Source organism: Bos javanicus, chromosome 22 (assembly GCF_032452875.1).
Source record: "Bos javanicus breed banteng chromosome 22, ARS-OSU_banteng_1.0, whole genome shotgun sequence".
NCBI classification, from domain to species: domain Eukaryota; kingdom Metazoa; phylum Chordata; class Mammalia; order Artiodactyla; family Bovidae; genus Bos; species Bos javanicus.
This window is the reverse complement of record NC_083889.1, coordinates 59633435-59647920: the sequence shown is the minus strand read 5'-3', so window position 1 is coordinate 59647920 and position 14486 is coordinate 59633435. Positions and strand designations below refer to the sequence as shown.

Here is a 14486-nt window from a genome sequence, read left to right as displayed (position 1 = left end):
CGGAGACCTCGGGCAGGCGCAGCGTCTGCCGCAACCGCAACGGCTCCTTTCCCGGGGCGCCTCCTCCGGCCTCGCCCCCTCCCCACAGTCGGCGGGGCCCGCGCCCCAAGCAGCCGCGGCTTTGCTCGATGAGCCCACCAAAGGATGCCCGTCGTCCCGTCGCCGCGCACCTGCCGGACGCCAGGGACCCAGATGGCCCCAGGACAGGCCTGCACTAAGGAGCTCATGGTCTACGCCGCGAAACGAACTACAGCTGCCCCGAAGCGTGGGGCGACAAGCCGGCGTGGGGAACGTCTTCCGGGTCCCAACACGCGGGTCCAACTGCGCAGGCGCACGCCCCTTTCTCCGCGGGCTCCGCGCCTCGCCCCGCCCTCCGGCCTCACTCCCGACAGGCCGCGCGGCCCCGCTGCATGCCGGGAGTTGTGGTCTCGGCGCGGGCGATGCGCGCGGGCGCGGCGCGTGGCAGGAAGCGGAAGCGGAAGCGGCCGCCGCGGCGCTAGCACTGACGTGTCTCTCGGCGAGGCGCGGCGCTCCAGAGCAGGCCCGGCGGCAGCGGAGCCGGAGCGCGACCCAGCCGGAGCGAGACCTGGAGCCGAGCAGCCGCCGCCATGGGGAGTGAGTCCCTCGGGGCAGCACGGGCGCGGGCGGGACCCCGCTCCTCTGGCAGGGAAGCCCACCCGGCCCCTCGCCCCTACTCCCCGGGGCGGCGCGGGGCCCCCCAGCCCTGACTCTCCTCTTGTCTCTCCCCCCAAAGTCAAGTTTCTGGAAGTCATCAAGCCCTTCTGTGTCATCCTGCCCGAAATCCAGAAGCCGGAGAGGAAGGTGAGTCGGAGCAAGGCTCGGGGAGGGCGGTGAAGCGGCCCCGACGCGCCGAGTGGACGCCCCTTCCCCAGATTCTGGTCCGGGCGGCGTGCTTTCCCCCGAGCCGCGCCGGGCTTCGGTGGGAGCGTACTCTGTGGACGTCCCTCGGGTGGCCCGAACCCGAGGCTTGCGCTGCCCCGAAGAGGACCCTGGCCTGAGTGAAAGGCCTCGAGAGCCTCAGACCCTCCGGTTTGAGCTCCTCTCCCTCCTCCCGCTCCAGCGGCAGCGGATCGCCGGCTGTCCCCCTTCCTGGAGATGCGCTTTTTGTCCAGCTGCTGCAAGGAGTTGAGAGCAGTCACTTGGCTATGTGTAACTGAGTCTGCCCCTTCTCCGTGTGCCCTCACTGAACTGAGAATGAGGGCATATTGGGACCTGTGTCTTTACATCAGGTCCATGAAAACCTGCTGTAAAGACATGTGGAGCTCTGTTGACTCTTTATCAAGAATTTTTGCACGTGCACAGCTTCAGGCCCAAACAGTGAGAGTTGCCAGTGTAAGCGAAGCCGTTAAACAAGGAAGAACAGCTTCATCTGGTTCTTGGGGAGAATTAGTAGGAATATGTGTTTGTCCTCACATTCTTTGCGTCTCCTCCACGGATGTGCTGGCTTTGAGGGGCTGATACGCAAAGGTGTGTGTGTGTGTGTGTGTGTGTTCCCAGCACAGTAGAAAGGGCCTGGCTCTGGAGGCAGGCTCCCCGGGGATCCACCCTCACGCAGCCTCTTCATGTGTGACCTTGGCCTTGTGTGTAACTGAGTGTAGCGGGAGAGCAGTAGAAATCTGCGCGAGGTACGGCAGTGGCTCCAGAAGGGGTGAGCCGTGGAAGACATTGTGTCTGATGGCAGCCTTGAAGGCAGAAGAGAAGTGTCCTTGAAGGAAAGGAAAGGAATTCTCATGGCATCAGGAGTATGGAGTCTGCTAAGGGAGAGAAGACCAGTCGGTGGGAGGGTGTTCCGTATTGATAGAGCAAAAAGGGTGGGCAGGGAGCCAGACAGATTAGAAAATTGCTTTGGGGTAGGGTCGAGGTTGAGAGGATTCTGCCGAGAGAGTGAACTCCAGAGGCAGGGGAGGCAAAACTAGGATAAACAGTTTTTGATGTCTTGCTGCTGAATTTGGCTGCTTCCAGGAGAGGAGACTTGCTTATTTAGAATGAGGAGTCCTGTAAAACTTGTCCACTGTCTTTCCCTGTCAAGAATCGTTTCTAGCTTGTTATGTGACCCGTCAGCCTGACAGGGTGTTGCTTTCCTTGGCTGCCTCCTGATTTCCCGGTGGGAAGGGGCGCGGGGAGCATTCTCAAGAGGAAGAGTTCTGTGGATGCCTCAGCTGCACGTGGAGTGCCTCAGTGTCCGATCTCCCCACCGTGGCGCGGTTGTCCTGTCGAGCCCTGTCCACAGTGGGCGGCGCAGAGGCGCTGTGGCCCTGAGCTAACCAGAGAGCCGTGACTCCGGCTCCGTGCTCACTTAGAACAAAGCTTAAAAAGTGTCTTTAAAGAACACACTTTTGTTCCCTTACTACCTTCACTCACAAGGTGTTTCTGTGTTGAGATCTTAGTCCACAGAGTAAGTCCTGTGTTTCCTAAGCCTTTAAAGCCGTTCATCCTTGCCGTGCAGCCTGCAGGTGCTATGACGACCTTCGGTTTCAGAGCAGAGGGGGCTTGGGCAGGTGTCTCAGCTTCCCCGATGCTGCTTCTCAGTCGCCTGGAAAATGATTCTGAGTCGTCCCCTATCACCTTACACACCTGAGGAGACGTGGAAACTGGTTAAACAGACGCTACCAGTAGCTAGTGAGTCGGTTGAATGTGCCGTTCTCCCTGCTCCTCCAGTGTGTATTACATCGTCTTATCCTTAATTCCTGGAGAATACTGGAGAAAACGCAAAGAAACACGGGTTGCAGATTAGTTGACTCCAGCATAGCAGGATTTTGTCCGTTACAAAACCCTTTCAAGTGAGGAGTGACGCTCCTGTGCTGTGGGCAGGTCTGGTTTAGGGATCTCTTGCTGTTGCAGCATTTCTTTGATTGTGGTTCAGATCCTACACTGTTCATTGCTGACGGTTCAGAGCGCAGGCTTTGAGCTCAAATCCACGACAGCTGTGGGATCTGAGACAAATGTGAGAGTGAAGTTGCTCGGTTGTGCCTGACTCTCTGCGACCCCATGGACTGGAATCTATCAGGCTCCTCCGTCCATGGGATTTTCCAGGCAAGAGTACTGGAATGGGTTGCCATTCCCTTCTCCAGGGGATCTTCCCAACCCAGGGACTGAACCCGGGTCTCCCTCATTGTATGCAGAGGGAGAGGCTTTACCATCTGAGCCACCAGGGAAGTCTATTTTTCTAAAACTCAGTTTTCTTGTAAAAGCAAGGATAACATGACGTTGTGTGAAGATTAAACGAGATGATGCACATGCAGGTCTTTGCATCTGTGCCTTATCTGCAGAAAGGCTTCCCAGGTGGCTCCGTGGTAAAGAGTCTCCCTGCAACCTGGGAGACGTGAGTTTGATCCCTGGGTCGGGAAGATCCCCTGGAGGGGGAAATGGCAACCCACTCCAGTGTTCTTGCCTGGAGATTCCATGGCCAGAGGAGCCTGGCGGACTACATTCCGTGGGATCACAAAGGGTTGGCTGTGACTGAGCACGCACGCACACACGTGTGCACAGAAGGCATGCAGCACGCACACTCACATTTGGGCGTAGTGTGGAGTGTCTGCGCCTTGCTTTCCTGTGAGCAGAGCAAGGCATGGAGCGGAGCCCACTTCCGTTGCTCTGCTTGTGGCGGCCTTGCCGTCTGGGCTCGCTCTGCTCTGAAGGTAACTCGCGTCCTGGCCCGCTCTGCCTGCTGCAGATCCAGTTCAAGGAGAAGGTGCTCTGGACCGCCATCACCCTCTTCATCTTCCTGGTGTGCTGCCAGGTAGGCTGGGCTGGGGTCCGCGGGCTGGGGTCCCGGGTCTGGGTGTGGCGTGGGGGGCCGGGAGCACGTGCCTGGCTCCTCTCTGCTTGCTTCCAGATCCCCCTGTTTGGAATCATGTCTTCAGACTCAGCTGACCCTTTCTACTGGATGAGGGTGATCCTCGCCTCCAACAGAGGTAGGCTGGCCCCCTGCACCCCGTGCTGCGTGGGCTTGACTGGCTGCCTGCAGCTATAGTACAGGCTTGGCTTTAGATGGAGTCCAGAGTGTCTGGAGAGAGTGTTCGCATGCTGTGCTAAACAGAGCCCTGGTGAGTGCTGGGTTCCGCACCCAGCATGTCACCCTGTTCAGAACTGCTTTGTATGCGGTGCAAAACCTGTAACAAGAAGATAAGTCTGCATGGTAGAGATTTCTAAATAATGTGCGAAGACTAGAATGCTTTTGAAGCAGCTGGAATGACGGCCTGTCTTTCTCCTGTTGGATAGCATTCTTTAGAATGTGCAGTTTGTTTCTCAGCTGTGTCTTGTCCGCATCTACAGGTCACGTGACGTGTCCAAAGAAGTAAATGCATAAGCAGTGTGCCGTACACTCTAAACAGTCGCCTGTTTGGGCTGAGGGGCGTTTTGAATGTTTATGCTGCTACTGCTTCTGACTGACTCGTTTTAAAAACATGGTTCACATTAAGTTGTAAATCAGTTGGAAGCATAGCTTGCTTTAGTGTGATGGAGTAGAGGTCTACTCGAAACTAGATACAGTTGTATGGCCCTCATCTCCAGGCTCTGGAAAGTATTCTAACGTCATCCTTTTTTGTTAACTGATGAAGAGTCAAACCTACCTTATCTCTGTACAACCAGCGTGAACCTGTTTTCGTGAATTTAAATGTAGGAATCGGTTTAAACGCCATGTGACTTCTAAAGAGAATGTCACCTGGCAGACTGAACAGAATGGATTGACTTGCCCTCTAACTGCTGAAATCTGGGGGCTGTTCTCTGAATGAAATGTGCTGGCAGACTGAAGCACGCTGGGCTTCTGCTGGGGCGCACAGTCCAGCGGTGTGTGGTCATTTTCTCACCAGCATCTTGCTTCTCCACACTGACGTCAGCTGTGTTTTGCCCCCCTTCCTAAGGCACGCTGATGGAGCTGGGCATCTCGCCCATCGTCACCTCCGGCCTCATCATGCAGCTCTTGGCTGGCGCCAAAATAATTGAGGTTGGTGACACCCCGAAAGACCGAGCCCTGTTCAACGGAGCCCAAAAATGTAAGTGGGGTTGTAAATGATGTTCAGATGTCTGTAGTTGAGAATTTGAATTTGCTACGAAGTTTGGGTCATCAACAATTGGCTTGGGGTTTTTCAGGGGGCGGGGTTGGCTGTCTTTGGCAGGAGTCGGGGCATCATTGCTGTAATCCTCTCAGCCCTCCAGCCCTGTGTGGCCTTGTGTTGGCATGAGGGCACTTGGGACGGGCTGGAGCAGGCAGAGGAAGGGCGTCGCTGCCCAAGCCTGGAGGGCCCGCCCTCCACCATCTCCCTGTCTTTCCACTTAGAAGCAGAGCTATGCTAAGAATTCAGTTGAATGTTGTGTGTAAAAAACCGGTGAGTGCCTTGCCAGTGGTGGTACCTGGCGGGGTGGTTTTTCTCTTGTGGGAGTTTACGAGGATTTGCTTTAGAGGAATGATGGTCTCTCAGCTTAGCTGCGTGTACCAGCTGTGCGACGCTGGGTGGCATGTGCACCAGCTGCGCGGCGCTGGGCGGCGCGTGCACCAGCTGCGCGGCGCTGGGCAGTGAGTTGCAGCTCGTGTCCCAGTTTCTTCACCTGTAAAAATGGGGATGATGATATTTTCCAAGTAGTAAATCATAAGCGGCACTCGTAACAATGACCAGTCATCAGAATTAACCAAGTTAAGGCTGACTGTGGATTGAATAGGTATTAATCAGGAAATGATAATTACACTTTCCTACCCAGCCGTATCTCCTTCCACTCCAGCATGTTTTAAGATCTGAAGTTAGTAGGTTAAAAAGTTGAGCACGAAAGACTAATCTAGTTTAAACTTGTCAGTTTCAGACACAGAGCAGGATTTTAAAATATATATGTGCGTTATTTTTCGGAACTATAGATCAGCTGTTTTCTCTTTGGTCTTGGACTTTATAAAAAATTTTTTTTCTGCTCTTTTTTCTGCCTTAAGAATTTGGTCTTACTGAGCACTTTTAAAAAGTCAAAAAGGGACTACATATGATAGGCACTTTGGAGTAGAATGTATATATTTTGGTGGGGGGCGGCAGACTAAGCCGAAAAGCTGGAGTTGAATCCCAGTCCCATACTGTAAGATCCATGAAGTACCGTGGAATCCAACAAAAAAGCGTAGATTCCGTTGTGCATCCCGGGGGAATGTAGTGAATGATACAGGACACAAGACTGTCTGTAAAAAGGAAAGCCTCCTCTAGGAGAGCTCCGGGAGAGCTGTGTGGTGGGGGAGCGGGCTGAGCGAATTGGTGGCATGATAGGTTTCCCCTAAAATAATGCATTAAATACAAACTGGGAAGGCTCAGCTGATCGCCGAGTTGTATTCTGTGCCCTGAAGCGCGAGCCTGTTGGTGGCCTGGGCAAGTGCTCCTGGAGCCTGGGCCCAGACGATGGCCTCAGTGTGGTGTGCAGGTTGGGGTCGTCCCTGAGTTGTGTTCACGTCTGCCCTAAGAAGCTGGGTGGTGACGCTTCAGGGCTTTCCCCCGCCCTCACTGAAAGGAGATGCACGAGGCGGAGGTGGAACTAAGAGAGCCCACGAGCTTCTGTCCCGAGTTTGAGTTACCGTGCATCGCTGTCGCTTTGTCGGTGTGGTTCGAGCATTTCCTGGCTGAGCTCCCTGGGGGCAGCGTCTGTGGTCCTCACCTTTGTCCTCCTGGCGTGGAGCTGGCGTCTGGGTCACCGTGTCCTCCAGGACCGCGTGCTGGCCCTGAGCACACAGCTGTCCTTCCGTCTGCAGTGTTCGGCATGACCATCACCATCGGGCAGTCTATCGTGTACGTGATGACGGGGATGTACGGGGACCCGTCCGAGATGGGCGCCGGAGTCTGCCTGCTCATCACCATACAGGTAACGCTGGGCTGGCACCGAGGCTGAGGTACCCTCACATCTGCCCCGGCCAGACAGCAGAACTGAGGCAGGCCGAGAGAAGCTTCCTGAGAAGAGGCCCGGGCCCCGTGTTCCCTTCTGAGTTCACAGAGGAGCCTCCCACGGCAGGCGTGCCCTCTGCCTTCAGGGGTTCCCATCAGAGAAGCCAGCTCCCAAGGAAGGGCAGAGCCATGCTGTGGGAGCACTCATGCTGTGGGAGCACTCATGCTGTGGGAGCACTCATGCGGTCTCTTTCCGTGTCTGTACTTGTTTATTTTTATACTGACAGCTCTTTGTGGCTGGCCTGATTGTTCTGCTTCTGGACGAACTTCTGCAAAAGGGGTACGGCCTGGGCTCTGGGATCTCCCTGTTCATCGCCACAAACATCTGCGAGACCATCGTGTGGAAGGCGTTCAGCCCCACCACCGTGAACACCGGCCGAGGTGAGGCCCCGCGCCCGTGGCGGGTTCCGTGAGCAGCACGCGCGCCCCCGTTTCAGGGGCGAGGTGCCCGTGGGTGGGGTTCCGTGAGCAGCACGTGCGTCCCCGTTTCAGGGAAGATCAGTTTTAGGTACATCGCTTCTGATTTTTCTGTGCGTGTATCTGTAAAGGTTTTGAAGATACAGGTTTTTGCTGACACCAATGTGTCAGTTGCATATTTCACCTAGAGAGCACATTGCAAACACTGGCCCCCCAGTACAGCCAGCACCGCCTGGCCGTCACTGCATGGGCAGGGCAGCTCTCCCAGCAGGCCTTCCCTGGTGGACACCCAGGTGCTTCCAGCCTCTGCAAGGAGCAGCTTTGTAAAAGAGGCAGGGATGTGGGTGCTCACAAGCTGAGCTCAGATCCTGGCCGCACCCTTGGCTGCCAGGATGCTCGGGGCCGCCCTGAGCTCCACTCCGGCCACCGGCATGCTCGGGGCCGCCCTGAGCTCTCCTCCGGCCGCTAGCATGCCTGGGGCCGCCCTGAGCTGCCCCCTCTCCCCCACCGTAACAGGAATGGAGTTCGAGGGCGCCATCATCGCGCTGTTCCACCTGCTGGCCACCCGCACCGACAAGGTCCGAGCCCTGCGGGAGGCGTTCTACCGCCAGAACCTCCCCAACCTCATGAACCTCATCGCCACCATCTTTGTCTTTGCGGTGGTCATCTATTTCCAGGTGCGTCCAGAACCGGCCCTGGGGAGTCAGGGGGGCCTCCATCCCCGTGCCCACACCCCAGGGCGGCGGGCAGCACGCGTACCAGTGCCACGGGCAGCCGGCTTTTGACGGAGGGGCCCCGTGGGCTCACGGGAACCTGCCCGAACTCACGAGCTGAGGCAGCTCTGACGTTTCAGGTCTTAATTCGAGAGAAGTGAGAGTAAGCGCAGCCTCGGGCCTGCCGCTTACCGGTTTGTAGGCGCCTGTGGCGCGGCTGCCTCCTCCTTGCGAGAGCTGTCCGCGCTTAGGCGGTGCGCCTCGGGACTTGCGTCTGGGCGGGAGGCTCGGCTGCCTGCTGCTTTCCTGGAGTTGGACTCGTGTCTCGTCTTCGGTCAGTCGCTCTGTCCTGACACCAGGTGTTTATGCCACCAGGTGCTGAGGACTGAGCACGTCTGCTCCGTTAGCTGATGCTCGTTAATGACAAGCTAGCTCCTCAGGGTCTTGGGGTTTGATTGTTGAGGTTTTATTTTACATATTCTGAACTCTGATCTAGGCACTGGGAGGTGGTTTAAAAAGAAAACAAAAACAAGTACATATAGGAAGCCCTTTTTATTTTCCAAGGGTTTCAGAGGGAAAGGTTGTATTCCTAGGAAAGTAGAGAAGCCAGGCTTTTCTGCAGTGAGTGAGGCATCCGAGAAGGGCGCTGTGGGTGTGGGGCCGCCGGGGCTGCCGTGGAAGCGGGGACACGGCCAGCCGCTGATGGCACTTGGGGGTGTCCCACGCTGGTGTCCCTGTGGCGCTGGGCCTTGTTTCCTGGCGGAGGCCCTGCTGTGCTTGGTGCATCTTAAGCAGCTTTTCTGGACCCTTCGTCCATTTGCTCCTGAGTGTGGCGGGTGCGGAGGGGGCGTGGAGGCCCGAGCGCGTGGTGAGAACCTGGCTCCTGCTTGGCTCCTCAGGGCTTCCGCGTCGACCTGCCCATCAAGTCGGCCCGGTACCGGGGCCAGTACAACACCTACCCCATCAAGCTCTTCTACACGTCCAACATCCCCATCATCCTGCAGTCCGCCCTCGTGTCCAACCTGTACGTCATCTCCCAGATGCTGTCGGCCCGCTTCAGTGGCAACCTGCTGGTCAGCCTGCTGGGCACCTGGTCTGTAAGTGCGGCAGCCCAGGAGCCCGTGAGGGGCCGGGCGCGGGTGAGGCTGTGGCTGGGCCGTGCTGGCGCCGTGGGCCGTGCTCACGGCCAGCGTCATTTCGCCTGCGATGCTCTCTAGTGCCTGGCACAGGCTCAGTGACGCTTCTTCTGGGTGGGACAGCTGCCCCGAGGGCCCCTCTCAGAGCTGTTTCTGTGCTGAGGTGGGGTGACGGGCGGCGCTCACCACTCCCCGAAATCCCCCCAGGACACCTCCTCCGGCGGGCCGGCGCGGGCCTACCCCGTGGGGGGCCTCTGCTACTACCTGTCCCCGCCCGAGTCGTTCGGCTCTGTCTTGGAAGACCCCGTCCACGCTGTGGTGTACATCGTGTTCATGCTGGGCTCCTGCGCCTTCTTCTCCAAGACGTGGATCGAGGTCTCGGGCTCCTCCGCCAAGGACGTGAGTAGGAGTTGCAGTCTCTGGGAGGTGGTTGATGCTGAACCAGCATCCTCGCTTGCGGCTGGAGTGAGGGAGCTTGGCTTGGCCCTCCTCCTGGGATGGGCCTGTGAACACACGTGGCAGTTAGTCCTTGCTAGGCCCAGTTCCAAAGCGTTAGCGACCGTGGCCGGACCCCGGATAGATGAACCTGTGCTCGTCTGGGGAGCAGCAGGCAGAGTAGACTAGGCTTTCCCTCCCGCCTCCTGGGCGCGGTCTCACCGTGCGTGCGGGTGCCGGGGGCGCCTGCGTCTGATAGCACGCCAAGTGTCTGCCTGGGCCTGGACTCACGTCGTCCCCCTGGGTGGGCGTCACACAGGTTGCAAAGCAGCTGAAGGAGCAGCAGATGGTGATGCGGGGCCACCGAGAGACGTCCATGGTCCACGAGCTCAACCGGTGAGTGCCAGCCCCGAGGCCGATGGGGCCCCGTCTTCAGGCGTCTGAGAGCCTGCTGGTGCCGGGAGCCCTCAGCCCCTCCCCGTGGGGGGGCCAGCCAGGGCGCGGAGGCCAGTGCCTGTGGCGGATGGTGCGGTGAGGGTGCTGACCGAGGGCCCTCGCCGTGCTCCTGCGAGCCGGGTTCTCTGGCAGGGTTCCGTGGGGCACTCCAGGAGGAGCGTGGGGGGTCGAGCGTCTCAGGGGCATCCAAGTGCAGGTGAGGTCAGAGAGGCCGGTGGAGGCCGCTAGGCGGGCCAGTGTGTGGAAGGCCTGTGCCGGAGGCCGCAACCGCCGGGCAGAGCGAGGGGGCTGGACTCAGAGGTGGGAGGGTGAGGAGGCTGCGGTGGTCTGCAGGCCTCTCCCCTCACGGTGGGGCTGCCCCTGGGCAGCAGGGTGGGCCATGGTGAGCGCCTTAGATTCTTAAGCCGGCTTATTTCATCTCAGGCTCTCTCGGTGTGTGGATGAATGAACGTGACTGATTTCCTGTAGAGCTCTTCCCAGCATCGGGCTCTGTAGTCAGGCCCAGGTCTGTCCTGGGGACCACAGCTCGCTTGCCTCAACCACAGGAAGTCAATGTGGCTAATGCCAGGTCATTTTCTGATGCCTAACGGAGGCGGTGGGCAGTTTCGTTCATTCCTTTAAGAATTTCTGACGCCTCTAGATTTATAGTGCTGTTCAGAAAAAACACAACGAAAAGTCGTAAGGAGACATTTTATGTCCCTGTCTTCAAAATCTTCTGTGACGTTTTCAATGTCTCAGTTTGGACTGGTCCTATTTCAGTAGCTGCCAGCGACTCGTGTGCCTGCTCAGCAGACAGCAAGCCCTAGTCTAGACCGTCAGGCTGCCTGAGCAGACGTAACCGTGCGGGGTTGTGGAGTGATCCTCAGGGCGTCGGGGTCCTCAGGCACAGTAAGCGGGTTGCTGCACAGCTGCTCCCGCGGCCTGGGTCAGGCCCGAGGACTCCGGGCAGCCTGTGGCTGATGCGCGCCCCGCGCCCCTCCCCAGGTACATCCCCACGGCCGCGGCCTTCGGCGGGCTGTGCATCGGGGCCCTCTCGGTCCTGGCTGACTTCTTGGGCGCCATCGGGTCTGGAACCGGGATCCTGCTGGCGGTCACCATCATCTACCAGTACTTTGAGATCTTCGTGAAGGAGCAGAGCGAGGTCGGCAGCATGGGGGCCCTGCTGTTCTGAGCTGTGGCTCCCGGACCTGGCAGAGGCGGCCTGCCCCACCACAGCCGAGAGGGGACGGGGGAGCCGCGCTGCAGGAGCTCGTCTCAGGCGCTGCTGAGGCGCAAGGACTTCGGTTCAGTTGTGTGTTTGAGTTTCATGTTCTTTTCATTCCACTTTGTAAAGTGCTAGAAGTTTTCCAGTTTAAAATTCTGCTTTTCGCTCTGGCATTGGCGGCGGAGCCGTAGAAGTGGGTCTTGCCCAGCTGAGCGCCAGAGGCGGGCTGGGCTGCCAGCGGCCCCGGTGTCCACGTCACTTCTGTGTTAGCCTTTGCACCTTCTCAGCGTTGCCGGCGACCGCAGCAGTCTCGGCCGCCCCCTCAAGGGAGCGTCTCGCTGGTTAGAAGCACAAGCGTTGCAGCGTCTCTGTCTCGGGGCAGGAGGGCGGCCCCCGCAACAGGCTGTTTCCTGGGGCCTGAGGGCAGCTCGCCGGCGCGTGCCCCTCACAGTCCGGCCGGAACACCTGGTTTGAAACGGTTTCTCTGGAAGACAATCATTTTCCCTTTTGAAGTTAGTTTTTTAGGACACAGTCTCTTCCAAACTAGCGGGATGCATTTCCAGAAGAGCCTCCTGGCCCCTCTGTGTGTGTCTCTGCGGGCTGACCTGTGTCCTCGGTGGTGGAGCCGGGCTGGGATCCACAGCTCTGCAGCGCTCCGGGCTGAGCGCGGTCCGCTGTGCGGAGGACCCTGGGCTGCCAGCCGTCTGGTTGCCCTGGCCATCACCGAACTTGTCCGTGCTGCATCCGCCGCACCCGCCCCTCAAGAGGGGAGGAGCTGTGGCCGGCCCCACGCACTACCTTCTAGGCTGAAGACTTCCCATTTATATTTTTTTAGAACATTTTCACTGTACTTAGGACCAAGCACAAGTGAAGTAAATGACGGGATGCCTCTGATCTCCACTGTCACCAGAACCGCCCAGCAGAGAGGAGATAGGCTCTAGATCCACGGTGACACCAGGGTCAGAGACATTGGGTTTTGCTAAGTTTCGCCCACGTTTGATATAAAAAGACAATTATGTCTGAGACAAATTCTGATTGCAATAATAGGTGACCTAGATCTTAGGAATTACCACCTTCTCAAAGGCCTTTAGGGAAGGCCTTCTTGGGGGCCAGCAGAGTTAGGTAGCGCAGCCTGAGGGGTGCATCCTGCCCCTCGGAGACCAGACCCCACCAGCAGCGGGCACACGGTGCCTCTGAAGCACAGGCAGTAGACGTGCCAAGTTTGGTGCCCATCTGAGCCCAAGGGCCCCAGGCTCACTGGCTGTGCTGCCCAGGGAACAGACCAGCCGAGGGGCGAGCGGACTCGCCCAGCACCACCTGGCGAGTGGACAGCAGAGCCAGGACGGGCCCCGGCCTGTCCCCCTCGGCCAGGGCACCCACCACACCACACGCGGCCTTGTCCGACCCAGTCCTACGCGGAGACCTGACGCCCCGCAGCCCTGCTGCAGCCTCTGACCACGCACGGCTCGGGCGCCTGACCTGCAGTCACTGGTCATGGAGGCGGGCTGACCCCGACTTCCAGGGGACTGTCACTGTGGACGCCCAAGCGGCATAACTGAGATAAGGTGAATAAGAAACAAATAAAGCCGACTTTTTACAAGCTGCCTGGTGGTGGTCTCTTGGTTTTCAGTTCTGTTGCTGAAGCCAGAGAGGAGGGCGTGGCCTTGGCAGCCTTCCGGGGCACAGGGCTGGTGTGAGACGTGAGTCCCTAGTTTTGCACGGGCTGCCCAGGGCTCCCCGTCGATGGGAACCTGGAAAGCTGCGTTGTCCGGGTGTCTGGTGCTGCGCGTGTGCGGGCCACTCCAGCCCCTGCAGGAACGGGCGGTGGACCAACTGCTATGAGCGTAGCAGCTTCCAGCACTTCAAGTCCAGGCCTTGGCTGTGGCACGTGTCCTTCCCCACTGGTCGCTGACTGTTGCCTCCGCGGTCTCTGCTCTGCCCTGGACCCCCAGCACTTGGGGCGGCGGTGGCTGCTCGCTGGAATGTGCCGTGCAGAAGTGTTTCCAGCAGTTTCCATCGTGAACAGGAGGCGTTTCCACAGTGATGTGAGCCCGTGTTGTGAGCTGTTGCTCTTGTCCAGACAAGGCCGCCACCCCAGGCCCTTCACGCCTGCCTCCTCAGGGGTTCTGGATGACACATGGACAGGGCCTTCCTCCTGAGCTGTCCACATGGAGCCCTGGCCCTGGTCTCATCTGGGAAACATTTCTGAGGGGGTGTGCCAGCAAGGCAGGTTGGACCCTGGTGGGGACGGGTGCTCGGGCCTGGCCTGCAGAAGCTGGCACTGAAGCATGAGAGGTGGGGTGCCCCGTCACGACCCCCAGGAGCTCCATCAGAGGAGCTCCCCCAACTGGCGGAGCACAGCAGCCCTCCCCACCGGGCAATTGCGCTCTGCCTGTGGCGGAACAGAGCCCTGGAGACCCCTGCCCTCGCTCCCCACTCCGGGCCTTTCCTGGAGGGTGGGCTCTTCCCACCCACCTGAGAAGAAACGCCCCGGGAAGCTCCCGCAGGTGCCTCTGCTAGAGGCCTCTGCAGGGCAAGGAGAAAGGCCTGGGGAAGGCCGCCACCCCTCCACGCAGGAGCCTCTTGGGGTGCGCCCAGCCAGCCTGCCTCAGGCCCACTGCCACCCCCCAACCCCTGCCTGCCCCACACCCTCCCCGGCCCGATCTCCTGAAGGCCTTCACTGGGCCAGCTCCCCACCAGGCTGAGTCCTCAGGAAGCGCAAGGGACATGGGTGGGCGTGTCCTGCCCAAGGGTCAGCAGAAGGCTCTGCACCGACCCACCACCTGCTGGTGCTGGGGTCCAGACAGTCCCATGGGGCCCCTTGGGCTGTGCCCCCAACTCCCCTGCCCCGAAACAGACCCGGGGCACGGGGGGTGGGCATCGCACTGCCCTGAGCAAATAAAAAAAGTGCAAAGGAGTGGAGGCGAAAAATCTCCCTAATAAAAATGCTAGAGAGTAGAGGGTGGCTGACGGCAGGAGGCAAGGGAGACTTTTAAAATTAAAAGCCGGATTCAGTAAGGTTTCCGGATGCTTTTTTCCCCTTGGGACGCACGCTCCTTCCCTGCCCCTCCATGGGTTTGGTCTCCGTCGCAGGGAACCAGCCGGGCTTGGCCGCCGCGGCGGGGGCGGGGCGGGGCGGCGGCGCTGTGCGCGGGCGCCGCGTGGGGGCGCTGTGGCCTCGCCGAGGCGCGGGGCGCGCGGC

At 59.1% G+C, this 14486-nt stretch overlaps 1 protein-coding gene across 1 annotated transcript; it reads left to right on the top strand.

Moving 5' to 3' along the window:
• Positions 1–473: 473 nt before the first annotated feature.
• On the top strand, positions 474–11457 carry SEC61A1 (SEC61 translocon subunit alpha 1). The gene is made up of 12 exons (XM_061397295.1): positions 474–615; positions 755–822; positions 3695–3760; positions 3857–3935; positions 4884–5015; positions 6734–6843; positions 7151–7304; positions 7857–8017; positions 8953–9150; positions 9397–9588; positions 9944–10020; positions 11065–11457. The coding sequence occupies exons 1-12, from the start codon at positions 609–611 to the stop codon at positions 11249–11251; spliced, it is 1431 nt and encodes a 476-aa protein (XP_061253279.1). The 5' UTR covers positions 474–608; the 3' UTR covers positions 11252–11457.
• Positions 11458–14486: the final 3029 nt, after the last annotated feature.